The sequence below is a fragment of the Hylaeus volcanicus genome, chromosome 3, assembly GCF_026283585.1.
Source record: "Hylaeus volcanicus isolate JK05 chromosome 3, UHH_iyHylVolc1.0_haploid, whole genome shotgun sequence".
In the NCBI taxonomy this organism is placed as follows: Eukaryota; Metazoa; Arthropoda; class Insecta; order Hymenoptera; family Colletidae; genus Hylaeus; species Hylaeus volcanicus.
Genome location: NC_071978.1, coordinates 11096401 through 11123885, shown reverse-complemented (window position 1 = coordinate 11123885; position 27485 = coordinate 11096401). Strand labels below are relative to the sequence as shown.

Here is a 27485-nt window from a genome sequence, read left to right as displayed (position 1 = left end):
AAGTTGAATTGATGAATTGGAACTGTTATTTGACCAGTTGTGGTGCGTTTAGCGTTAATGCATCACAGAGACCAAATTGTTATATAGAGGTCTTCGTGGTTCTGGCATAGTTGCTTTGTTCAGGAACGTTACTGATTCCTCGCTGCTCGATCATACCGCAGCTAATGACCGGCAGTCATCCCCGAGCCAATGAACCGCGTGCGATTATGATTTCACGCACATTTATCTCGAAGAAAGCCCGTTACGGAAAGATCGTGCGAAATCGTTCCTTCTATAGCACTGGAAACCACTAGCACGCTTTAGGTGGCGGCGCGCGCGTTATGAAGGGCAGTTCGCCTCCGGCCGCCGTGGAGTACGAACGTGCCAGTGCGTCTCTCGATTCTCTCGATCTCTCGTTACATTTGTGTGCCGTATTCCTGTGAATGTTTTGTGTCGAATGTGTCCCTGATATTCTCATCAATATTCCATTCACTGCGCGTTTTATGCGGCGTTCAACGTATTTATTCGACATACTTACGACCAGTGACTAGTGAAACTTTTGACAGGCCACATTGGACTTGGAACGATGCAACACCTGCCAGTCTTTTAGTGGACTTATTTAAAAGAAAGGTACGCCACTGCGTTAAGTGTCAGGTGGAATGGCATTAGGAATTGTAGTTGTTGACATTCAAACTATCGGAGTCAACCTGTTATATATAATTATGTTTTTGGAGTATTCTTTGTTGCAATAGGTGTCCTTAAATATTTTTGTAGTAGCCTTGTTAATGATTGAGTTGCTTTTGAAAGAAATTCCAAGTGCATTGGTATGCATTCAACTACATCTTCGTAATTAGAGGGTGGAAGCGGTAACTATTGAATTTGACAATTTAAAATTAATTTTTTGTTACAATAATTGTCCCTTTGTAAAAGCAAAATCATTGTTGATGATCGAGTGACATTAGAAGGAAATTCGAAGTGCATGGGTGTAGTAATTAGAGGGAGGAGGAGGAAACTACTTTGCCAATTTAAATTAATTCATTGTTAACATAATTGCCCCTCAATATTATTGTAAAAAGATTATTAATAATTGAGTGACTTTTGAAAGAAGTTCGAAGTGGATGGGTCGAATTAATCGGCTTGGGAGTTTTAATGTTAAAAGTCGTACGCGTTGATTGCTTCAAGGTATTTACTTTCAGAAATTAAATTTCCGAAGAGGATTGCTCGTGAAGTTGGGAACGTGCAACGTTAAATAAATATTTGATTTCATAGGGAATTAAACTGTTTCGATCCTGACTATATAGGTATATATCCGTGTGTACATTTGCTTTTATGAAACTTTAGAGTGATATTTCTCAATACTTCTCAAAATTCTCAATATTTAGAAGGCTTTTCAAAAGGGTTCTTAAGGATTTGTTTTTAATACGACTGTCAGCGTGGTGGACACTTAGACATATAATTGTGATGATGCGAAAAAATCGGATGTATAAACGTGTTTTATCAATGAATAGAATTCCAGAGCCTTTTTAGGAAAACCTTCGTTTGAATACACGTATTTACAATTTGTTTAAAATTTCTTCAAACAACGAATTTCAACGTAAAACCACGTTTTATTTATCACGTATATTTATAATCGTGTGAAAAAATCGGATATATTATTATTAATTTTTTATTTTATTACATACATCTGTTGTATTACATACAGTTTGTCTAACAATGTTTTTAAATGTTCCAGTTAACGAAATTCAACCTGAAACCATGTTAAGAAGTGAAACATTAAAAGTTAAGGTGTATGATTTTTACTTTTTCACGAACATTTATATCTCTTACTATTAATTCATCGCCATTTAATTTTGAATTTGAAGTGGATGACGCGGATGTCGATTTTGGAAGTTCGATCTGCCGGCTTTATGCGTTTCCCGGCGTTTGCAAAATAGATGTCGCGTGCACGATTTATTTTCGATCGCTGTTTACGATACTAGGAAAACGTTTCTCGATCAAGTGAGTTTATACTCTGTTGCAAGTGAGTCGTGCGAATGCTTTTGACATTGACGTGTACACGTTGACTTTGCAGCGCGACATGCGTTACTACAATATTGAACCGTTTAATATTGCCGACAGATTACAATTAGGAAAATATGCTTTGTTATAAGAAATTAATTCTGTGCGTTTATAGGCACGTATTCATAACTCCAGTTTCAGTAGAAATATTAATTCGTCATTCTGTTACGTTAGAGTACAAACCTTCTATGCCCTAAAACTAATCTTTATTACGATGAATCTATTTCAGTTTGAATAGATTAAATTTAGTAATTTGTTGCATTAACGTGCCAAGCTTCATAGTAATGAATAGACTGTGGAAAGATAGAAATTTATATAATTATCCTTTACAAATAAATGATACATTTAATTTAAAACAGGAGATCGAATCAATTGAATATTACATAAATTAAGATTCATATGGAAAGCGATTTTATCTTCAGCTTATAGTGTAATATAAAATATCGATTCGTAAATGGAAGACAAAGTGATTTGCTTTTGTTTTCAGAACATCTTACATACTCCTATTTGTTCTTTCCACGTACAAAACATTGTACGTACATATATTTTTCAAGGGAAATTGAGTTTACAAGAGGTATCTTATTTGTGGAAGTAAGCTCTGCGTATGAACTACGAAAATTTTCAATTTTCTTCTCAAGATTTCGCAGATGGAAGCAAACAAGGTATCTGATACGTCCCGCACTTCAAATGTTTATCTATATCACAGGAATTACCAGGTCCGTGTTTCTTTAAATTAAAAACAAAACAAATTCTCGAAATAACTGAAGTCAATTAGAATTCATTCAAGGACTTTTGTGATTATTATAAAGACTAATTTGCGACGGTACAAAAGTTCCTACTGTTTAAGTTTCCATTATCTCTTGACCCACTTCAATGATCTGACTCTTTTGTTCATTGTAAATTAATTCCCATCATCTCTTTAATATTCTCTGTAAATTTAATAAACTCGCAGCCGGCGTGCCACTTGTAATGTAAAAAATAGCGCGCTGCTTTGAATAAACAATCGGTATAATCGAAACTCTGTATTCGTGACATGGAAAATATGAAGATAGTAAATTGAAAAAGTTTGGCTACGAAGATAAATGCATCGACTCTCTACATATTTACTCGCATGCAATATGGTTTTTTGTTCATCGCGAACAGGGATGAATATTGGGTTCCCGTGTTATTAAATTAACAACTCCACCGAGTGAATGCATGCAATTGCTCGTATATTGTACAAATTCTCGCGTTATAAGAGAACGCTGGATTTCCCAAAATTAGACAAAAAATTGGATCCAATGGTCGCATAATTGTCGGAATAAATTACTCCAGTTTGATGAAAGATAATAGCTAGGATTGCGGATGTTGACAAAATAAAGAAAAAATGACGAGCAATTAGGCGCCCCTATAATGTCACGAGTACTGAAAGAACGTTTCAGATAAAAAATGTTATTCGTGGTAGACCATTATCTCCGTCTAGATGATTCACAGGGAAGAGAAATAAACGGCACGATATTCCCTGGTGTATTCGTGGGCTGAAGCACACCACATTTTCCCCGAAAATTGTTTACGTCTCTTATTTCCTGTTTACTGCGATGCTGTCAGTTTGGTGGAAGGCTGAATAACTGATAACGTTGGAATAAATAATAATGCCAAAACGTTGAAGATTTTCGCGACAATTTCGAACCTTCACCTAAAGCAGTCTCAGTTTGTTTGATACTGCATTCGTTTTCTCGTTTGTGAACAATTATGAATATTAATATTGCATATAATCGAAACTGTCAGGTATTTGATATAGTGAAATTTCCATGCATGCCTTTGTTTTACGTAAACTGAGGCATAATAGGTTTACACGGTTTACTAAAATCCTGAAAAATGATGGTTAAATGTAATTATGTAATTATGTAACCACCTATTATTTTTAATAATTCGATATTTATTTCTAATAATTTATTACTTGGTTTCTGTGAACATATGCTGTAATTATACATTGATGTTTTATATTCTCATTTTATTCACTTTTTTAAATCTACTTACGATTATTTATATTAGCCACAACTCGTTACGTCTCCTATATAACGAATGCCCATGATCACATGAATTACTATGGATTACTACATGGATTACTAGATGGATTAATACGTCCAAAATTTTAATTTCGATAGCAAAAAGTGGTCGACAAAGTAGGTCGTGTTTAAATGTCTTCTGGAAATTCACCGAATCGTCAAAGCAAAAGCAAATCCATTCGTTTCAACTATTTTGGAATAATAGAAAAGCTCAATTTTATTACCGATTATTTTTATTATGAATAGCAAGGAACCAAAGGAAAGGAGTTGGAAAGCAAACTGTTAAAACAAATGTTAATAACACGAACCACCTACTTTGACCACAATGAGAAACTATTGATGCTATTTAACATCAATATGTGTAACGTTAAACCTTTCGTTTATCAGTATATTAAAAAATATGAGGTACATTTCACGTGTATTTTAATATTTCTTTAATTAGAATTTTTTATTTATTTATAGCATTCTTCTTATTAATATTCCTTTTACTAGTGTTGCATTGACTGAAAACATCAACTTAAAATCCGAAAGTAATAAGCACAAGTAAACTGAAAGAAGTGAATTTTAATTTATTTAAAGGATTTTTTTTACCAAAATACCATTGGTTAAATGCAAAAACGCACGGACGGGAATAAGTATAAGTAAACCGAGAGAAGTGAGTTTCAACGTATTTAAAGCTGAAATATATACGGATTGATGGTATTAAAATAAGCGGAAAGGAATGAGAAAGAAAACGCTCGACGCAATTCTGGAATCGTCCCATGGATTTCCCGTCGTGAAGCTTCGCGATCAAGGAAACGCGCGAGCGTTTCCTCAGGGGAAATTACGAATTACACGTTTTTCAATTAAATGTACCGAGTCTCGTCCACTGAGGAATAGAGATGCGACACGTGGAGAGGGCCGACGGGGAGAATCAGCCCGCAGGCTTTGCATCCGCTTGCCGATCGTGAATTTTATCTCCCAGAGACACGTATATTGACTTAATATCGAAAATGAAAGCAATTGTACAGCCGGATACGTTCCTAGGTAATGGTCTTCGTTATTAAAATCGATGAAATTCCTGCGATTATTTTCTCTCTCTCTCTCTCTCTCTCTCTCTCTCTCTCTCTCTCTCTACGTTGATTCATATAACATTGGAAAATAATAAACATTTGAAAGATAATGTTAACGTTTCGATGAATTAATACGATTTCTTGAGAATTTTCACGATTTCACTGCGACTGTATGAAACGTTTATATTCTTATCGCTGGAATATTATTTCTCCAATTCGAAGATATCAGAGTTTTCCACTTTGTTATTGTTGGAATAACGACGGTGGAGTAGAACCTCTGTTATGCGAACTATTTGGAAAACAAAAGTGTTCAAATAAGAGAATTTTCACGTAATAGAAAAACAAATTTGGTTGGAATTTATAATAATACGTCTTTATACTTTAGATTCAATTTTGTTTTTGCGATTATTACTATAACGTACCGTATATTTGTGGGAATTAAAATAATAAATTTCTGTAAAAGTTTTACAACTTTGACAGCATGACAAAGGTTAAATGCCTTTGGCGTTTGGAGATTATTTCTGAAACGTAATTGGACGGTCTGCGTCTGTTTCCATAAAATACTAAATTGGATCAATGTTTTACGTTGGTCAATGCACCTGCAGCAGAATTCGCCAAACACAAAGCGATTGTTATCTACAACGTTAATTGGTTTGTTAATTTTTTTTTTTTTTTGAATATTCTCTTTGTGCTGCGAAACGAATTTCGTTTTCGTAATGAATCATTTTCAATGGTGAAACGATACAAATGATTTCGCAATGAGCATTACCTCGTGATTGATCATCGGGTTTTATTGAACTTGTCCAGGAACAAATCGCCATTCCATTACTCACGAGGGTTGCGAGCGACGGCTAGTAGTAAAACAAAGCAAAACGGTTTGTACTACGTTTGAAATTGTACACAGTATTTTAAAGAAATGGCACGGAATGCGTCGACGTTTTAATTAAATACACGGAAGAGATATTTCATCGTTAAACCGATAATTTATGATGCCAAGTGTAGAAGATGGATGTAAAGGGTTCTTCACAAGGGGCTCCAGGATTTCGTTGTTTAACAAAACACGAATTCCACGAAACATATGTATTTTGTACAAAAATTTTAACACCTATTCCATACAGTTGTATAGAAATATGAAAGTGTTTGGTAGAAAGTGAACATTAAAAAAAGATTATCTCGTTATTGATTGCAAACATGAGTTTACTAAAAATATTATTCCTTTTATATAAAACTACATTTATTTTACAATCAAACAAATAAAGAGCGTGATGACATATTTATTTTTAAAAAAAATACGTATATTTTTTCAAATGTCTTTTAAAATCCATATTTTAGAAAGAAAAAAAATGTGTCCAGATTACAGGGACTACCTGTACACGCCATTTTCAATTTTTTCTATGTCGACAGTAAGTGGAAAATTATTTCTTTCGTCTATTTCTTTGATTCGATCACGAAACTGTGTTTTTTCGTACGCAAACGCTGAAAACTTTCTTATTTTGCAAATTCGAATAACCCACGTATGCACCGAACCGAGTTCCCCCGATGCTCTGGTTAACTTAATTGAAAAAAAAAGGGGTAAAAAACGAGAACTGCGCAATGTTGAAGGTATTTCCCCTCCGGAAAGGATACTCGACAGATTTTCGTTCCTGTTAGGGAGCAGTTTCGAGTGGTTGTTTAAGTCTGTTCGACAAACGCGAGTCGTTTCCTACTCCTGCGCGCGTTCCGCAGGCCATTTCATTCGCTTCCCCCGTTTTCCTTTCGGCGCCTCTTCTTTTTCTTTTCCCTTCTTTCCTTCGTAGACCGTTTCTTAAGTACCAGGTAATTAAAAGTTCGAACCAACCACGATTCACGCCTGGAAGGATCAGCACCAAGCTTCTGCTCGCTATCCTCGTTCACCTTTCGCGAATGACGCCCTGGCTCTGCTTCCTCCTTTTCGTCATTTTTCTCTCCCTTCTTTTTTTGCGATCGTTTTTTGTTGAAAACTTTTCTACACCACCCACCCTCCTGCCACTTCCACCCTCTTCCAGTCACGACAGGTTCGACGTTCCGAGGAGGAAAGTTGAAAAATTCCACGGTGGTTTTGGAGCGAATACCGACCGGTTGTTCCAACGGTCTTTGATGTCTTCTCGCTTTCTTCGAATGCTCTTCACCGGGACTCTGGAAAAACTGTCGCGCGTTTTAAAACGGAAACGTCTCTGCCGACGAACCTCTAATGAATTTCGACTGAAAGAGATGAAAGCGTCCGGGGAATATACCGACGGTATAATTACTACTTTTAGGATATGCTTTCCATGTTACTTTAGTTGCATTGAGTGTGTTTACGAAATACTTTCCACCGCAATAGCTGAGTTTCTCTCGACGATAGTTATTTACGCGGCGGCAATGGAAAATGTCAGTTCATATTATTAATTTCTATTGATTGATCGACAGAAGGAGGTCTCGACATGCTGGTATTAATTTAGATGAACTTTCAACCGCTTTGGGCAGAGTTCAGAGTTCGTGTATTAACCTTTCACTCATATGTCGAGTTACACTAAAAATTAGTTTTTAGGTGTATTTAGTTTTTTCTTTATTAACCGCTTAAGGACCACGCCCGAGTAAAAGACCACTCCTGAATATATTCGGGTGTAAATAAATACAATTTCTGGTATGTAGAAGCGCAGATTACAGATAAGCAACCCTGTGTAAATTTTTGTACAGTGTACGAGAATTGTTTTAATTTTATTTTCAATATTTGTATTAGGGTTAATGTTACAAAAATTAATCAGTATATATCAACTTTCAGTCCCATTTTGGGCCCGAAATGGCATTTATGAGGGATATATATGTTCAGTAAATAAAATTCGTTCATAAAAAAAATGTATTACTTTTTCCATTTCTTAATTTTTTAATGATTACTGAAGGGGTTAATTGAAATTTTCAACATAATTAATAATAGAATGCGTTTAAAGTTAGTGCCCGTGAAGAAACTGTGTTTTGAAGTATATTTTAAATAGGACACATTAAATAAAAGTAATGTTCATATTATAATATTTGCAGAGTAGAATAAATTTGTCTATAGGTTTCATTTCTCTAGGTACGTTTACACAGATTTTATCTTGCACGAAGATCCTCAGTCTACTAATAATGTTTGTTTATGTGCCGTACAATTACAAAATACTGTAACTAAACAACTGGTTTGATACAATTGCGGTTACAGAATTAAGTTTCCAGTTTCTCTCCCTCCTCCCTATATCTATGATTCGCGTGATCCATATTCGAAAGGGAGAACGCAGAATTTGAAAAAGTCATTTGCGTTTTCTCCGAGGTCAGATCGAACCACCACGGTGGGAAATGCGGCAGCTATAATGGCGTCCCACTCCACTTGAACGTACCGCGATCGCTATCAGTGGTAGGCTCCTCTTTTCAAGCTGCCCGCGATAACGACAATTGGAATTAATTTCTTCGAGTGCAGACAAACGTTTTAATGGTTTTTCCACATAACCAGAAATCCATTAACGATCTTCACCACCTAACGCTTCGATCGAAGCCCGTAGCTCCATATGAATTTCGCGTTTTTCAATCCTGTCTAAAAACTTCTGCGTTCGCCCAAGGGGTTACGTATAGCCACTCAAAAAGAATACTCGATTTTCGTCATTTTTTTGTTAATTGAAAGATGAATTTTTAAAAAATCTTCTTACGTTACTGGAAAGAATCATCAAAGTAACAGGAAATGTTCTAAAAGGGAAACCACATCAGGGGGCCAAATATTAAGTTCTCTTCGTGATTTTTTGTTTAAAGAAAAAAATTGTCTCCATTATTTCTCAACTTTGAGAATATTTTAGGTGTGTTTTAAAGTACAATTTTGGTAATTATTTTAATTCATTTAAATAAAAATATAAATTCACATTAACATCCCCAATCTATGTATGTGTTTACGAATAATCTTATCAGCCGTTAATGTCCATGAATCCGTTACAAAACTTGGTCACGGCAAGGGTTAAAAACCTTGCCCGTCGCTAAAATGATTTTTCCCTAGACGAGGAAACTAGAGATCGAGACGTAACGTCATTGTTTTCATTCCGCTCGTTATAGGCATTCTTTTCGCTACTTCGTGACCCAGTTGAACGAATGAAGGTCTTTTGCCGCGAAAGGTTCATTAAAATCCTCTCAATGAAATTGACGCTGTTCCTTCCTAACGAAACTTCTGCTCCCCCCCCCGGGCGCCCCCCCCCCCCCCCCGACTGATCCAGGAATTATAAACAAAGAGCAGAAGTAGGTTAACGCGATCGAAAAGTCGAGGTATCGTTGACGGCGATGACGGCGGGGCAATTTGCGAGACGTAACTTCCGAAAATCCGCGGATTTCAATGAGTCCTGCGGCACAGCTGCTTAGTACGAGCTAACGGTGTAAACTTCCCCGAAGGTAATTCGCGAGACGACTGGAAGTCAGCGTGGCTGGTCTATTTACGAAGAGGGAAATATTCTCGCGGAAGTAAACTCGCGTTTACGATGGGCACGCGTTGCCATTTCGGAAAAGCTTTATTTCTTCTGTATGTACGTCGTTCAAACGTCAGGTCAGTACGGCGTGCGAGCTGTGGTTTCATTGTGTCGTAAAATTACGCCGAGAGTGAAAAATACGGCGGCCAGTGAGGCGATTCTGTTCAGCATCGAAACCTGACGTCGTTTGAAATGCGACGGGGAACGGTGACAGTTTCGAACGACGATTTATTTCTCAGATATTTCACTCGATGTAAATGTGAAAATAAATTCGGCTGGAAGTATCGCTAGTGGACACCTTTGCCGTTTTCTCTCGGAAAAGTTATTAGATTACTCTTGTTTCTTATTGTTCTTGGTCGAATTCCATTTACAAAAATTAGGGTAGGTACCTTAGAAACGTAATTAGAGTATGTATAATTTAATTTGCCCATTTGAGTATCTAGTGATCTAAAGGTAAATATTTCTTTTTTAACTACGAACAAGTACTAGTTTTAATATATTATTTTAAAGAAATCAATTAAAATTTTTAATTTCGGATAATCCAGTTTTGTGTAATATTGTTCACTGTGAGCCATGTTTCTTTGAAGATCCTTGGTTAGATCGCTCATATCTTTAAGATTTTTGTACATTTTTGGATGAAAATTTGTGTATTATATCTTCAAGCATATATCTTTCGAATAGAAAAACACTGATTATAATATATATCAACTGAGAATAGATAAAAATTCGTGAAGAAGTGCCCTTTTAAGACCTCGTAAATATTTCTTACCCCTTAAGGCGCAATGTACATTGTAGAAAAATTCTCGTTTGCCGCGACTTCCTTGTGGTTTCCAATGAAAAGCGAAAGAGTTGAAGAACGGTTATTCATTTTCCTGAAGTGTTTGTAGCTCACCCGTCTTTTCTCCGTATACAAGAATTTTCTCTCTAAACGCAATTATACATTACGGAGACTCGAATAATTACGTACCTTAATTTACAAAAACATTCACGAGGCAGCGTTTTCCATATAGCCGAGACAGAGCATTCGCGGGCAGCTTAAAACGTGTTTCACGCTTTTCGTGTTGATATCCTTTCGCGTTATACAATTTCTCGTCGTTGTGGAACGGTTTTCTCTGCCCACGTTCGCGCGCAAAAATTTCATTCCTCTCACCTGACCCGAACGATTTGCTCCGATGAAAATTGATCTGCTGACAGAACAATTTTAGATGCCTTTTTTGATATTTAAAATCGATAGCGAATACTAGTTATTCGAAGGGAAAAACAGGATGAATAGAGAACACAGAAAATTGTCTAAAGTCTAGTTTTAAAATATACATACGTTAAGAAAAAATAATAAAACAAATGATAGGTTAATTCTATTTGAGGTAAAGTATCATATTTCTCTATGTCATCAACTTACGATTGCTAAAAGGTATTTTAATAATGATATAATAGACTTGTGATGACAAAATCTGTGACTGAACTAAGGCAAGTTATTGTTATTCTCAAGACAAACATGTTAATTTTAAAAAAGATCTTCCTAAATGCATATTTTTGTAGATATTTTTGAGTAATACATACGAAAATTGTAAGAAGCTAAGAAAGGTGAGACTATTCAGATTTTATTTAATTTATTTTACTGAAGAATTATTGCTGACGATGTAATGTTTCTTGTTTCATTTATTCGATTTAGAAATATGGTTTCATCGATGTAATTAATTAAAGATACCGGTAACCGTTGGCCAAACATTTTAGAAACATTTTGTGAAATCGTCGAGCAGAATCTGGTGCACATATGCCAGTCATGAAGTGGTCGGCCGCGATCGTTAGTACTGCTGGCCATTTAAAACAAATTCACAGCGTAGTTCTTTCATTCCTTTTTTTTCATCTGCCTAGGTGGCTGTCAGTCTGATCTGTTTCGCAGTCAGCGAATTCCGCGCGCGTTCGTTTCGGAACATCCGTTGCTTCGACACCAGCATCCGTAAAACTAGCTTAGCCTGTAAAACTAGCGATGTCGTTGATCCGCTACACAATTGGTCCCACTATCCCTTGTCTAACCCATTGACAGTTTCGAAAACGATAAACAGTGTTTCATTAGTGTTTCATCCATCTTGTAATTTTCCTCGAGCTGTACATAATATTGTACATTTACCTCGTACATTTGTTCATATTTCCAGTTGCCGTAAATGTATAATCTTCCACAGCCTCGTAATAATATTCTGGTTCATATCTTCTTCATATGTACTTATTTAATCACGTTTAACTCTCTTAATCAATTAGTTTCTGAATTTTTTGTTGCGGACAATCACTATTGCAGAGGGATTCGTTAACGTGAAAAAGTTTACGACGGTTATAAAATATTCAATTGATATTATTCAGAATTTTGTCCTCCTAAGGTAAAGTGAAATCCAAGTTTCCTATTACCTTTAAATTATAGATTATCGATTGCACTTCGGAATTCATTATGAAACTTCAGAACGCCATCGTTAAAAAGTCTTGTATAACATTTAATAATGCAATAAGTTACATAATTTGAATGATCAATTTCATCTCCTGGAGCAGCCTCATTTATATCTCCAATATCGTTTTAATTTTTATTCAGCCCTGATAAAAGGCGGTTAAAAAAAAAGGCGGTAACAGCAACCCTATTCTTGTTTATTATTCATGAATCAAATATTCAAGAATAAGGAATGTAAAAAGGCAATAATAATCAGTTGGAACTTTTGTTCGATAATTATCAAATAGTCGAAGAATAAAAGTAGTCTCTTTCAGTTTTGTACTAAACTGAAACTGAAAACTGTACATTTATAATTTCATCTGTCTTTTATTTATATTAATTAACTCACATTCTTGTTTTTTAATACAGTACTAAGTGTAACATATAACTGCAATAAATTTCCCGAAGAAGTACTCTGTACGTATAAACAATGTTTAATGATCTCGAAAATATCATAATTTTTACATCGTACAACGGCGGAACAAGTTCTTCCGTTACCAGACAGGTGTCTATAAATTATTTATTCACGATATCAAGTTGTATATTGGCGCGGGAAGTTGAAACTGTAGAACAACGAGAATTCTCGTTGCGAATTAAACCGCCGCAGCACGCGACGGATACAAGAATTCTCCAGAGTGTCTCGATAAAGTCAAACTCCATGGTACCTCGATATCTCGCTTATCGAGGTCGGATTACTCGCTTTCATCGAAGGGAAATGACACTATCGCTAGTCAACTAACAAATCGCTACAGGGCCTGAAACATCCTGTGTGTAAATATCTCGTGAAAATCGAGAGTAGATGTTCGATGGAAGTACAAATCGCTGTTTTCGCGCGTCGATACTTTCGAGTACTCAATTTCGTTGACAATCAATTGATCGGGAAATTGAGAAGACGTGTCCTTTTTTTTTTAATTGAAAGTTGGTCGCAAATTATTTGATAGTTTCAAAGAATCAAATTTGAATAATAATTGTTGATTGTATAAATTGCATAAACATGTACGTAGAACTAAGTAAAAATTAATGTATTGATAACAATTAAAGTCTTTGTTTAAAGATTGATTCAGAAAGGAAAATTAAGTTGACACATATTGTTGTTCTAGTGGAATCCCTTTGGACTTCCAAGCCACTCTAATGTAAACAATAATAAAAATATAATATTTCCATGAAACCATATTAATTAATGTACGCATCTGTTTCGTAAATACAAATTTCAATTTCGAGACAAGCCTTACAATTCAACAAATTGCCAAGACTTTCTCGTCCCTATTCCACTAGAAATCTAAGAAAAAATTCCGCGAAGTAGACTACCAACCTACATCCTAATCACTTGGAGTCCAAAGGGATAATAATTCGTAGATTGAAAATTGGCTAAATCTCATAAACATTCTTATCCTCTTTTCAGGGTGGTTAACCAGAGATTCCTGGACTCGAGGTCTCCCAACCACGGATATTTGGAGCTCCAAGCGCGCACTGACGCTCCAAGGGAGAAAGGAAAGACAATGTGCAGAAAGGCATCGCAGAATTCGTGATCGAATCGCACGATAATGTGTCGAAGTTCGCGGAAGGTTTTCTGTCGAGACGAAAGGTGCGAACTGTTAAAATCGGCGAGGTGATTCCTCGTGTATCGAAGTATGTCTTCCTGAGGAAAGCGAGGAATCACAGAGACAAAGATGTGCTGCTCGGGTGGTCCTGGTGGCATCAGACTGACCAGGTGCGGCGTCGTTTGCGGCATCGCGGCGCTCGCGGCTCTCGGCACGGCGCTTTTAGGCCCTGCATGGCTTCACACCGAGGAGAAGTTGCAACTTCCGTATTTGCCGCGCAGTTACGCGAATATCGTGAGTGTACGCTTCAAGCTGGGTCTCTTCAGGGTCTGTCCAATAATCGTGAAGCCTGCCAACGTAACACTCCGTGAGTACGAACGGTCATTTAATTTACACAATGGAGGGTTGGTAGTATAGACAAATGAAAACCAAACGGGGGCATGTACAGGACTGTGCTAAAGTCTTGGACCGCTTTGGTGCATCGTATCTTTTACATTTTTAATATTTCTAGTATTTTAAAATTTACCAATTTTAATGTATTTGACATAAATGTATCGGACAACAATTTCTTGTGAATAAACTTTTTGAAAATACATAGTATACTACATAGACGAATGAAATAAAAACGAAACATATTGAGGGTACGTTTGAACAAATGAGACTAGGTAATGTTATTATGACAACTTAACACTGTCATGAAACTGAAGATACTATAGAAATTATTCTTTTCATCATTATTATTGCAATACAAATATTTTTATTTCGATACACCTTGAATAGGATAACTAATAGTTAATTTTATCAAAATAAAAATTGTTTTACTGTAACCAAACATATACAGTACTATGTTAATGAGAAAGTAAGAACGAAGGAAAACCACCTTTGTTAACGAAACAACTGTAGCATTTTTGGTGTGAAGATTTCAGTTGGTTTCATTGTTCTTCCGAGGAACGAAAAGTTATAGTAGAGAGTTGAATATGAAGGGAGATGAAAACTGTTAAGATTACATGGCTATCTCTATTCATTAAATTCTTATCTTCTCTACTTAGCCCTTGCTAATTAAATAGTCTGGCAAAATTAATACGCGATACTGTCTTTATCGTCTTCAGCTTCCACTTTCCTCCGACGTCTTTTCTTGGGAATAATCTTCCAGTTTCTCCTTTATTTCCTTTGAAACTTTTTCGTGAAGTTCAAGCAGAAAACCACTATCCAAGAGTTGAAGATTCTTCATCACCTTCGTCCTTTTGTAAAATCTCCGTGCTTCAACGAAAGCTGCGAAACTGTCGCGAAACTGCTCGAGTCGTCTCAGAGAAGAATATTCCTCTCCGTCTCGCCTCTGTGATCTAAAAACAAAATTGGATTTCCAAGGATGATCGAAAATAAACATTAAAACGAATCACAATCTTTGCGGGATGATCGCCATCTTCACTCGCATGGTGCACTTCGAATACCAATCAACCGTTAAGGCCTAAGATATTAACAAGAGTAATTTATTTAAAAAACGCCAAGTATAGCGCCAAATAAACATGTTAGTAAATCAAAACAACGATATTTTTATGAAAACCTCGTAAAATATATTTTAAATTAAAAAATACATGCATGCATACGTGTGTAAATTGTGTGTTCGTGTATGTGTGCCAGAATGATTGCGCATGGCATAATCATTCTACGGATCATGCATGATCGCTAGAATTCGGATACGACGTCGAGTCGTCTTCGGCAATACCGATTAACGGTAGCGTTTATAATTTAGATAATTTTATGTTATGCGTTATTACTTTGTGCTAATTGCGTACCTTTAATATAGAAAGCTTGCAGATACAAGCGAGATCGAATCGCGACACAGTGGAGCGAGTTAATTTTTAGTTACACCTCCCTTTGGATAAATTTCCAAGTACCTCACCGACCTCGTCCAACCAACGGTTAAACGAAACATCCGAGGAATTGGATAACGCAACGACCGTGTTTCCCCGCCTAATCTAAATGAACAGTACTCTCGTTCCGCCCCCGTGAAAACAGATTATACCCGCAGCCTCAATCATCAACGTCGGAAAAGTTCGAGCCGCAGAAAGTTTGAAAAAACATGACCGTATTATTAATCCTTCTCAGTAAATTATCCAACGTTACCGGCGAGTTCCTACGTACAGATGTCTAGCAGACATTTTCTCAAAGTCAATACCCAGAGGGGTTAATCCCGCTCGAGATCCTCGGTTGATCTTGCAGTTGAACAGAATTTCATCTGAAAACTTTCCCCGGCAAGTTCAACACACATCGACAAATATCGAAAACAGCGGGCCCGAGGCTTTCGCGCTCTTCGAGAAAAGTGTGGCCCCCGCCCCGCACCTACCACCCTCCTCCCGTGCCAAGGAACTCCAACAGACCGGGGAACACCTTTATCTAGAGACTTCGAAATTTTCTGTCAGCTTTGCGCACCCTTCTTGTTCCAAGTGTCGGATAGGCGGGGTTCGAGAGGGTGGTATCCAGAAGATTGCCAGCGCGTTTGAACTTCTCTCGACGGGAGCCGTGTTTCTCTATTCCACGACGAAAATCTCGCAGGACAAGGAGGGGCGAACGGCGTTCACGACAGGCGAAGGATTTTCAGGAACGGCATGGAGCGAACGTAAAAACAAATGACAGTGGCTGTAAAGCGGGGCGGAGGAAAGCTCAAGGGGTAAGGGGTACGGTTACATGGGTGGTTGCAACCACCCGGACGATGACAATTTCTTTTTATTTCTCCTTGCCGTCTCGTCTCGCGAGCTCGTTCCCAGCTTTCGACTTTTATTTCTTCTCTAGGTCGCTTCTACGTGTTCCCCGCCATCTCCTGTCCCTGTTTCGCTTCTGTTTCGTCCCTTCGTTCGTGCACCGTAAGATTTCTACGTCGCCACGCGCGGCTACACGCGAAGACGTCCATGTGTCGACGTTGCATTGCTTCGTTTGCGAAATTCTGGTCGTTCTTGTGCCGTGGGTACTAACTAGGCTTCGTCTGGGATGACTGAAGGGACAATAGCGGCGTTTATCGCTCTAATTTTGTTGCGGCACAATTTTACTAGTTTACGAGCGCGTTTTTGTAATTTGTAGCGACGAACGCATGTCGTTGGTCTAATTATTGAAGCCCGCGAGGAAGAAATAGGTTCCTCGGGACATTGGGGATGTGTAAAGGTAACTGAGACGAATGTAGCGATCGTGGGTGAGTTAAATATACGAAGAAAGGCTTCGTGATAAATGTGCATATTTGATGTCTGGCATAATGGAAGAGATTTGTGTTTTACTTTGAACAATAATTTGACGTATTCAAAATAAGAATATGTTTATGAATACTGAGACTGTTCATTAGTGTACTTTCTATTAGGAAATGTAATGATCTTATTTGTAACTGAGTATGTTCCAATTGATCTACCATGACACAAAAGTTATTTTGTTGGCCGAGAATAGAAAAAATAAATTTTTGTTAATTGAAATATAACTAAAATAATCGAATAATAACTAGTATTGAATCCAACTATGAAAGTTATGCGAAGGAAGTTTCATCAACGAAATGAAATTCAGAAAAACAGTGGTCCACGTTAAAATAAATTGAATATTTCCGTTTTATAATGACGTAGTGAAATGAAAAAATGTATGCACGTTACGTGAAATTGTATTTTTGTCCATTTCTATGAATTAATATTTATTTTGTAACTTTTTTTGAAAATATACATATCGTACATTTTATTTCAGAGAAAAATATTTGGAATGTAAACATTCCTTTTGTATAACAGGTTTCTGGGTTGTGCGAGAGTTACCAATATAACGAAGTAGAATGAACTAAATTAATCTATATTGTTGAAGTACCAAACAGAAACATTTATTTCATTTTATTTCCCATGGATTATTTTTCCTCTGTAGAGCAAGTGGAACAATGAATTGCCAAAAAACTTTTGCAGGCCATTGTATGGTCCGAAAGGAAATTGGCATTTTTGCATTAATGGTGTTCGGTATGAAAAATATTTTCTATCCACAATTGACGATTTATTCTTTCATAAATTCTCGAAATTCTATCATATTACGTTGAAAATGTAGATTTTTTCACCAGTTAAAATCTGAATCCAATCATTAACTGTAGTTATTAATCACGGACAAATACATTTCTATATTTGTATCACGAGTGACCCTATTTCAACTGAAAACCAAATGATTTATTGGCAGTTGTATTATTAATTAATAGACCGGGAAATTGATGCATTTACGATATGATACACTAATATGGAAGGAGTACGAAACATATTTAATGTGTGTCATATATGGTTTATTAATTAGTATAATGATATTAATATTTCGTTTTTAATAAGTATGCGTACCTTTTCGTTATATGTAGGCTATTCTCTTTTAGTATAAATACGCAGTTTATTGATTAGACGTTTGAGTAACAAACTGTAATCGATTCCAGTATTCCTCATTGTGAAAAAAATCAATTTCACAAACAATGAAGACTTTTCTGAATAGAATCTGGGGATATTTCTCGTATCCACGCGCCCAGTTCCTTTTGCGACATGCTGGAAACTTTAGTTAATCTTGCCGGCTGGGGACCAAAAGTTTCGTATTTGACTCTGCCGTTATCTTTTTCGTGATCCTTAGAGCTGAGATCTAGTTTCGATGAATGGAAGGAAAACGGAGAAGGGTCAGTTCGCAAAAGTTGCGAGTGAGACGTCAGTCGCGCCTCCATCCAGTCTTCCTGTACTCCTCGGGAATCTGGGTCTCGTCCTGATCGGTATTGTTTTATTTTTCTCTCGTCGTTTCATCTCGACGGATTGACATACCGACACGGGTGGAATTCTCGAAGCAACGGTCGAAGAAAGACATCAACCGAAAAGCCAGACACGTGTGTAGGATTAAATAAAGCTTTAAAAAGCAATGAAATGGGTACTCTGTCTTGACAAAAAGAAAAAATTGATTTTTTTTAGATATTGTTTCTCTGAAGACTTTTAGAATTGAATTTGATGTGCTAACTAACCTATACAAGCAAATAAAAAAAAAACTATGTGCGACTATTATTGTTGATTCAATTTTAAATATTTAGAGACTACCTAAAAAATATCAAAGAAGGTATTTATTATTTTTATATGCACTATTATATACATTTCGAATACAATTTGAATATTCTGCTATATTTTTTTCAGAAGAATATAACCTTGTTTTTAATCATTTGCCTACTAACTAAAAATCGTTATAATTTTATGATTCACTTTATCTGCTATAATTAAAGAAGCACGGCAACGAGGAGGCATAAGTTTCTGATTCATAAGTTCGTAATTCAATTAGAAACTTTAATATGCAAACTTCTTAAGTTCCTTCTAATTCTGCGAAGCCATTATTCATGCTATGCTTAGCATATAGCTGATGGTTATATGTATATAGGTATACATAGTGCACGTGTTTATAATTAATAACCAATTAACGATAGACACTGAGATTGGTTTTAGGAATATATAGGAATTTAGAAATTAATTATATTTACTCCCCATTAAGCAAAATTGAAATTTTTAAAGCTGTCTACTTTATCGTAGGAATTACTACTTGAATTTTATTTGTGTATCGCTTTTTGGAAAACGTAAAAAATATTTTTAATTTGTATACATTTAATCAAATTCTCGTTCAGGTTTTCAGCTTTATTTAAATAAGAAAAGTATTCTAAGCTTTCCATTTATCTTACCTGATTAAAATATATATGTGCGTACAGTAAACTTATCTTCTTTATTAAAAATAACTATTTTTAATTTCCTCAAAAATATGGAAATGTTCGTAAAAAATTATTCAAAAACATACATACACATTGCAAACAATAAAATAAAAGCATGAAATTACCATCATTTTCAAGAAAAAAAAAGTCAATTCACCAAAATGTCTTCTAAAATGCACATTTTCCAGATTATTTTTGACCAATGGCACACAACAAATCTACCAAAAAGGTTAATACCATCGGCTGGGTCCCACGTTACAACCAATTATGTCAACCCGTCGTCGATGTGAAACTCGTCCGACCTGTCCGCCATTTTCTTTAAACAAACGGGATAAATTTACCAGCGGTTTTCCTACAGTTTCATGCGATTAGTTCTCTTTATGCGATCAGGCCGTTTAGTGCGGGAAGATAAATCTGACGTAGCGCCAGGGGATTCCAGCGTGGCTCGTTAAAAATGGAAATTACCGGCATTTTAAAAAGCTGATCTCGCAGGGCGCGCGGAAACGAGCGCAATCGGGCTGGAAAAAGTTGGTGGAATTTGGCCGGGAAGCGAACTCGGTCTTCCAGAGAAGGATTCACGGGGGCTAACGAGTCCTTATTATCCTCGTCATCGGTCGGATTTCGTTTCAGTAGCGATGAATCCGTGCAAGGGTGGTGGAAGGAGGAGATACATCGCGGAAATCCTGCGCCACCCCTATGATTTCCAGTGGTGGCTCCTCGTTGACTAATGACTGACATTAAATAAAACGATCGAGAACGTTCCGAAATCCAGCGAGTCTCACTCCTGCTGGATATTGCTACGTTCCATGGCTGACCCAGTACGTACTGTTACTACTGGACGCACGTATACCTAGGTGCCTTCAGGGATTTTAAAAATACAATAATGTTGAATAGACATTTTATTGCGGTACTTATTATAGTTAAATGTGAAGCTTGAACATCTCATTTTGCAGAAACGAATTCAGAGTGAGATATAGTATGGATCCAAAAACTATATTTTTCAGTTTTTGTCGTTTACCTCTGAAACTCAGGATTTTTATGAAAGTGAGTGAATAACATTTTCTAATTATTTTTGTATGATAGCGAAGAGTTTTATCCTTTGTAATAAATGAAAATGGAGATGCAGTGTTTCAAAGCTGATTCAAAATAAAAATTTGAAATTTCTCGCTTCTACAAGTTAATGTATACAAATTTAACCATACGAAATTTATATGTAATACAAATTTCAAATAAAATGTATTCCTAACAAGTCACATAGTATATTTGACTAATTTAACATTTATCGATGTATAAAATTCTTTTATATATCAAAATCATTAAACACACATACATAATGTCTGTATCATAACTTTACGTACTGTTCTTTCTATACAAATATTCATACATAAAATTGATTCAAGTGATTTTCACTCAACTGTAGGACTGTTCGTGGTAAATCGAAAAACATGGATTTTTCGATATTCATTTACACACAGTTTTAGAGCAATCAAAAATCTACAACTCCTATTTAAATAATTTCCTACATCCCTCGCAGCGTCGCAGCTATTTCACAAAAAATGAAAAGTCTGTTATTTTTGGAAGAGGTATTTTCAGCCCCTTGAACATTAATGTTACGGGAACGTAAAACGGACCCGTTAGGAACCACTTGCGCGCAACGATTCAACATTTTCGAAATTTTCGAGCTCCCTAATTTTGCTTGTTAGCGAAGTTAAGGGCTCATTAGACTGAATATTTGGTACGTTTCGAGTAAGCTAATTGTCCGTATTGGTACTAACGGTCGATTGAATACGTTGCTTTAATATAACAACCACAGTAGTGCGTTGAACTCAATTGTGTGTTTATCATCTATCGATCCCAATTGGGTGCTGCGAAACGTTGAGTGACAGATCTGCAAATGATTAAAGCAGCTATTGACCGATCGCCACGATTTCACGTCAAACATTCAGGTAATAGTCTTTAAAGTAAAACCCAACGCGGCCAAGTATTATTATACGCCGTCCAGTTGCAGTTCTGTAATTCGGAAGTCGTTCGTGTCACACAGCCGTCATTGGGTAAAACGTTGCAATTAATTCTCACCTCGTCTATCAGCTTGTTTCAAGTGGACATCTATTGTAACGTAAATTGCATTTGGTGTAGCTGCAGCGTTGAATTTCCAGGTTTAGAGAAACTGGGTTTTGAAGAAGACATTGAGATCACACGAAACCCTGCCAAAATGTTATAGTATTTCAGTATTCAAATAAATAAAGAACAATTAGTAAACATCATTTGCTCTTTAATATTAATAAAAAATAAAGAGAAATAATAGGAAAAGAATAGTAGGTTAGACACTTGTTTTGTATATTGCTGGGTTAGATCTATTTGATAGTTACTTTATTAATTCTCTTCTTAATAATTTGTATTAAATTGCAAAATTGATATTTCTTTTTTAATTTCATTGTTAGTTATCTAAAGTGAATATTTGTAAATTTTTCTCCATTATCATCATTCATTTATTAATCCGTTCTATCACAAATAAAATAGTGTCCACATTTATATAAACATATTAAATAAAAATTGAAGTATTTTAGTCTTATCTTATGATAACTCCACAGGTATGCTAAAATAAGTGGTTTGCACTCGCATTCGTCGTTGAAAGTGAATCGTTAAGTAACACGTCAACGTATAAAAAACAAAATATACATAATGATTCCACTTTTGAATACATGCGTTTATATTAATTTTTGTTATCACTCTTCGTTGCCAACATATTCGCACCCTCGATTTTGCGAGTAACTTGAACCCTAGATTTGTCACTAGTCAAAGCTGAAATTAAAGAGGGTAGGTAGGAAACCTGACTCGGTTTGCTGGTCTAACACAATTGCACGTAAAACCTTGGGGCTCCCGAAAAACAACGGAAAGGATCGAGCAATTTTCTACGTGAACGGTTAACGATTAGTTCCTGAAGGACGTGTGGTTTCCCCAGCAGCTGTTTCCAGAGCCACGCCATGGACGGCTACCGTCTGCATCCCTTAGGATATCGCCCGTATATATGCGGTATCGAGTGCGCGAACAGGGCAAAAAGATTGACAAACGACGCCGCGATATTATAAAACAATTGATGGATGATTTGATACGCGAAGAAGGACGGCGAAGTGGCACGTGCACCTTTTTACGTCCTCGTAAATTTACTTTCCCCTTCAGGATCTTTTGTTCTTCTTCGTCATCCCCGCCTGTCGCTTCTTCCTTTCACGGTTGGCCTCTTTCTTTTGGTCTCGTATCGTAAGCCGTGCACCCTGATAAGTCGCCTCTCCAATGAAGACAAATCGTCGGCGTCCCGCAATTTTACGAAGGGTAATTAATTGTCGAGAACGTAACGAGCCCCTCGATTGGCGCCCTGGTGTCGATACACGGTCTCGGTGTAGGATCAACGCGTAACAGACGGCGCCTAGCAGAAAAAAATTGCAAAAACGATGCAAAAAATGTAAAACATGTTGAACGATATTTAATATTTTATCGATTATTAATATTGAAATGACTTATTCATTGATATTAAAATGCGATCGAATTTTTGGTTGCAGTACATGTAGATTTATTTTTGGTTTACATGATTAAATATTCATTTTAAAAACATAGCGTGCTCAAAAGCATTGCTTTGTTTGATATTTGTGATTTTGTGAGGTTTGTTCCAAAACTTTTAACGATTATTATTATTTTGTCCATATTAATATTAAAATGATTTATTCGTTAATATTGGAATTCGACCGAATTTTCTGTACACTGTAACAAAATATTATTTACAATATTATGTAAAGAATAAGTTATTCCTTTATGGAGTATTTCAATTATATCTGTCTTCTCATTTACTATTCGAAGTAATGAAACTCAGCAAATATTTACTAATTTTAATTTTCAAAAGGGGAACTGTCCATGTTGATGCTCGAAGGCGCCGAAAATTTGCAAATATTAAGCGGCTAGACCCGAAGGGACTACTTGTATTTCCACGATTGCAGAAATGCATGAACGTTGCCAGCGAAACGTGCAAACTGACGAGACTAAGTGAATTAATTTCGAAACTCTTCCGACATTTCAGCTTAGAGAAACTTTAGCACATACGGTATGCTGTCTGTACATCCACAGTTTTATATTATTGCTTGATATTAGTCACTTTCCAAACGTGCGAGGAATACGTTTAGAATAATCTTGAGTAAGGATATTGCAATGGCGTCGAATTTGTCACTTCAACAAAAGAATGGCCTCTACTCTACACACAATAAATATCTTCCACTTATGTACACGCCGTATAATACATTTTGAGGTTTAAATATAAAAATATACCATATTTTGCCTAGGACATACTTTTAATTAAATTTATTAGAAGTAACATACTTACAATTATTCCAAATAGCAATACGTACATAAAATTCAACAGATAATTGTTGTTGACAATCCTAATTCTATAATAATATTTTATACGAAAAATATTTATTAATTACGATAGACAATTTGCATGTTCAAACTATCGAAATGTATTATACTACGTTTTGATTTGAATATAAACCCTATCAAATTTATTCGAAATAATATACGGATAATTCGTGCAAACAGCAATAAATATATAAAATTCAAAACAGTAATATTCAAATATTAAGTTATGAATAATAATACATGAAAATAATACTCAAATAGTAATTTAGATAAAATAATATTAAAATAGTATCTTACCAATAGCATTCAAACATTCAAACTGTAATTTACTAGTATTACTTAATACGCGAATTCCTACAAATTATTAAAATATGAAATTACTCGAATATTATCAGGTCTAGTACGAAATGCTAGTAAGCATTTGAAATCTTAACCTTCTTTGAAAACTTTCCCAATGTTGTAAAGATGATTTTCATAGTGACTGGTAAAAGTCTATTTTGGAGAAAAAAGTAATGAAATTTTTAGTCTATCCGTTGGTTTCTTATATTCTCCCGGATCTTATTATCTATTTGGCGCGATACGTATTGGTAGTGAAAATGCAAAAAGGGGCAGATATTGTACGCAGTTCAATTTTATTTCCTGGTTACCATTTTAAGCTTCTGTTATCATCCCCTTGCTCCGGCTTTTCCAACATTCTCTCCGTGCAAGTAAGTTGAGTCACGAAGCAGGTTGGGATTCACCCACCATCTTGGAGGTCGCAGCCTCGTACTGGAAGCCTCGGTTAACACGCGGATTATTCTGTTCCGTATTTACGGTATCCAAGGCAGGACCACTAATACCACTGCGACGAACATTAACATAACATTAGCCGTTTGCATTAATCCGGAGTATATCAGAGTGCAACGGTAGGGCAACTTCCACTTGAGGGGATGAAAGTGGAAAAACGAAACTCGCGAAACTCGAGACAATGAAGAATGAATTCAAGTCCAGCCATAGAAAAAGTTAATGTTGCGGAAAATTTTGGAGCTTCATTTGTCTCGGACGGATATACGGATCTCGGGAGCTATTAGAGGGGAATTAAAAAGTTTCGTTGAACGAGAAAGAAGTATATAATGATGTATAGTGTTTAATGATCTATCGCGTGTATTGCATTCTGCTGTATCAAGGTGAGCATATTTTCATCATTTTTTAAGTACCAGTAAAATATTTTAAATAACACCGATATTATTTACCTACATAAACTATAATAATATAGCTTTCACAAAATTCTCCTTGTTCTTCTAAATGACAGGTAAACAGTCAGAACCTTATCGAATAATATAGTTACCAACGACAATATTATAATTCGATACATATTTAACTGTGTATTTTTTGTTAAACAACTTGTGTGTGGTAATTAATTTTCCACTTTTTAACCTGAACCGGCCAAATTAGAAAAGTTATTACCTCCAAGCATTTTTAACCCATTGGTTTATCGAAATTCCATGCATGATAATTCATTATCGCGTGCAGAAAACCATTATCAACGGCCTTCCGTAACTTTTTAATTTCACTGTGAGAAGGAAGTACATTTTCATCCAATATCGAGTATCCGTGTACCCAAAGAGCTTCGTTCAATCTATTTACTGGCTCTCCCAACAGTAGCATGGAGGTGAACAATACGTAAACTGATACCTTTACAGGCCATTATGTTCCTTTGCTGATATAGCGTTTCTGCATAGGTGCAATTATTTGTCAGCTTCGAATTTCCTAAATGATCTCAAACGATAGAAGAATTATGAACTCATTGTTTTTACACCATGCCTGTGACGATGAAAGGTAATTGCAGTAAAAACTATAAAAGCAAGAAAGGGATTTTTCTTGTTCCTTTAAGGGATGTATTGATCTAGAATTTTGAAAAAATCTTTTCTTTTCAAATTACTTTTCGGAATAATATAAATATTTTCCAAAAAACAGAAATAATAAATATTTAGAAATTTAAGATTTGTTATGAGTATGCTTGTATAATGAATTATGAAATGTTCCATAAATATTAAACAAGAAACGATTTTAATAGATAAAATGAATATCGTATATTTGTACTAATGTTATCAGAATACAAAATATTATTGAGATTTAATTATATGTCCAACTATTATTTTATATGCCTGAGCAAAGGAACAGCGCGTATTAGTCTTCAGAATGATCGTATTTCCCTTTCGTTCCCTTTCTTCTAAAAACTAAAAATACTTCTTTGGTTGCTACCTATTTCACTCAGCGCTCTTTTTTGAGGCGAGGGAAACCGAGGACTTCCCACTAGGTCGGAGTTGCTAGAGTGGTGTTAGAGCTCAATTTAAGTCACCTAATGACCTTTCTCTGGGCCGCACGTGCGCGTTGGTGCTCCCCGACAGGGTAAAAAGGAAATTTGGTGGTATAAATCGCAACTGTCCCGACGCGTCGTGTGCCTTTGCCACGATAATCAGGTTATTTGTAATTCCAGGGCCGACTGATCAAATCTTCCTAATTTCCTGGATCTGCTCGCTTAAAATTCCGCTCGCGGAACGCGCCTCCCTGCCTTCTCCGTGAGAACGCGGCCCCCGAAAACGACTCTTCCTCGACAATGGAACTGTTTTGTGGAAAGCTCCGTTGCCGAGTGAAAGAAATTGAAGGAGAGACTGAGCTTAAGAGAAAGAGATTGAAAATAAACACGTAGAGCGGTGCCGTATTAACTTTTAACGAGCAGTCTGCATGAAATCCTCCCAGAAGTTGGGAATCTGCTGAGTACAAATGAAACTGGTCGGCGAACTTCGTTTCTCCTTGTAGATACAATTACTATTGATAAAAGGTATATATGCGCGCGCATAACAGATCAAGTAGGGCGAATATTATAGATAGGTATTTACGAAGAAACAACAACTAAGTATGATAGGCGATCTCAAAATGTACGTAACTATGTACTGAGATGAGATTACTTATTAAGGAGAATAAAAAATGGAAATTTGAATCATTACTTATTGGAAATAATTTAGTGGATTAAGTTGTTGTATAGGTGGAAATATTAATGACTTTTTTTTATAGATGAGATGAATTATTATACTTGATGTATATTATATGTATATGACGATGTATATATCTATATACATATATGATATAATATCAAGGCCTAATAATTGCTTATAATTTATTATGTAAGCATGCTGTTTGATTTAATGTTATTTTTTATAAGTTTACTGTCACACAGATTTATACATTTACTTTTTTATATACTCCTACTTATGTTAATTCTTACCTACATTCTTCTAATTTTATTTTTTAATTTCATTTTCTCTGTCAAGAATGTTAGAAATGTTTGGAATGATTGTACTATACTTCACAAAAATGGAAATTTTTCAGAAATTCATTAAGGAAAATGTTTGCGAACGTTTACAAACAGCGGTTGCAACATATTTATTGAAGCGTTTTGGATACATTTGGTCGATTTGGCTCTGATATGCTGATGGTTAATGAAGTCGTTGTTGAAACAATTATTGACAAATTTCGGTAACAATTTATACTAATTGAACTCCAACCTTAGGAAACGAAATTTACCAAAGCATAACATACATTCTGATAATTGAATTAATTCGCAGTTCATTCGTTCGAGTAGCTGAATAAAATCATTGGGGCAAATTAGGGTAATTACTTGAAACACATTAATGAGTATTCTGTTAAATAATAGACACGGTGGTTTCAATTTCCATTGCAAACTATAATGCAC

At 35.8% G+C, this 27485-nt stretch overlaps 1 protein-coding gene across 1 annotated transcript in view; it reads left to right on the top strand.

Annotated features, from left to right (window-relative positions):
- Positions 1–344: 344 nt before the first annotated feature.
- LOC128873677 (uncharacterized) overlaps positions 345–27485 on the top strand; it is a 201835-nt gene continuing 174694 nt past the window's right edge. The window contains exons 1-2 of the mRNA XM_054117399.1: positions 345–609; positions 13491–13996. Coding sequence (XP_053973374.1) covers positions 13759–13996 — 238 coding nt within the window. The 5' untranslated portion in view covers positions 345–609; positions 13491–13758. The remainder of the gene's footprint in view (positions 610–13490; positions 13997–27485) is intronic.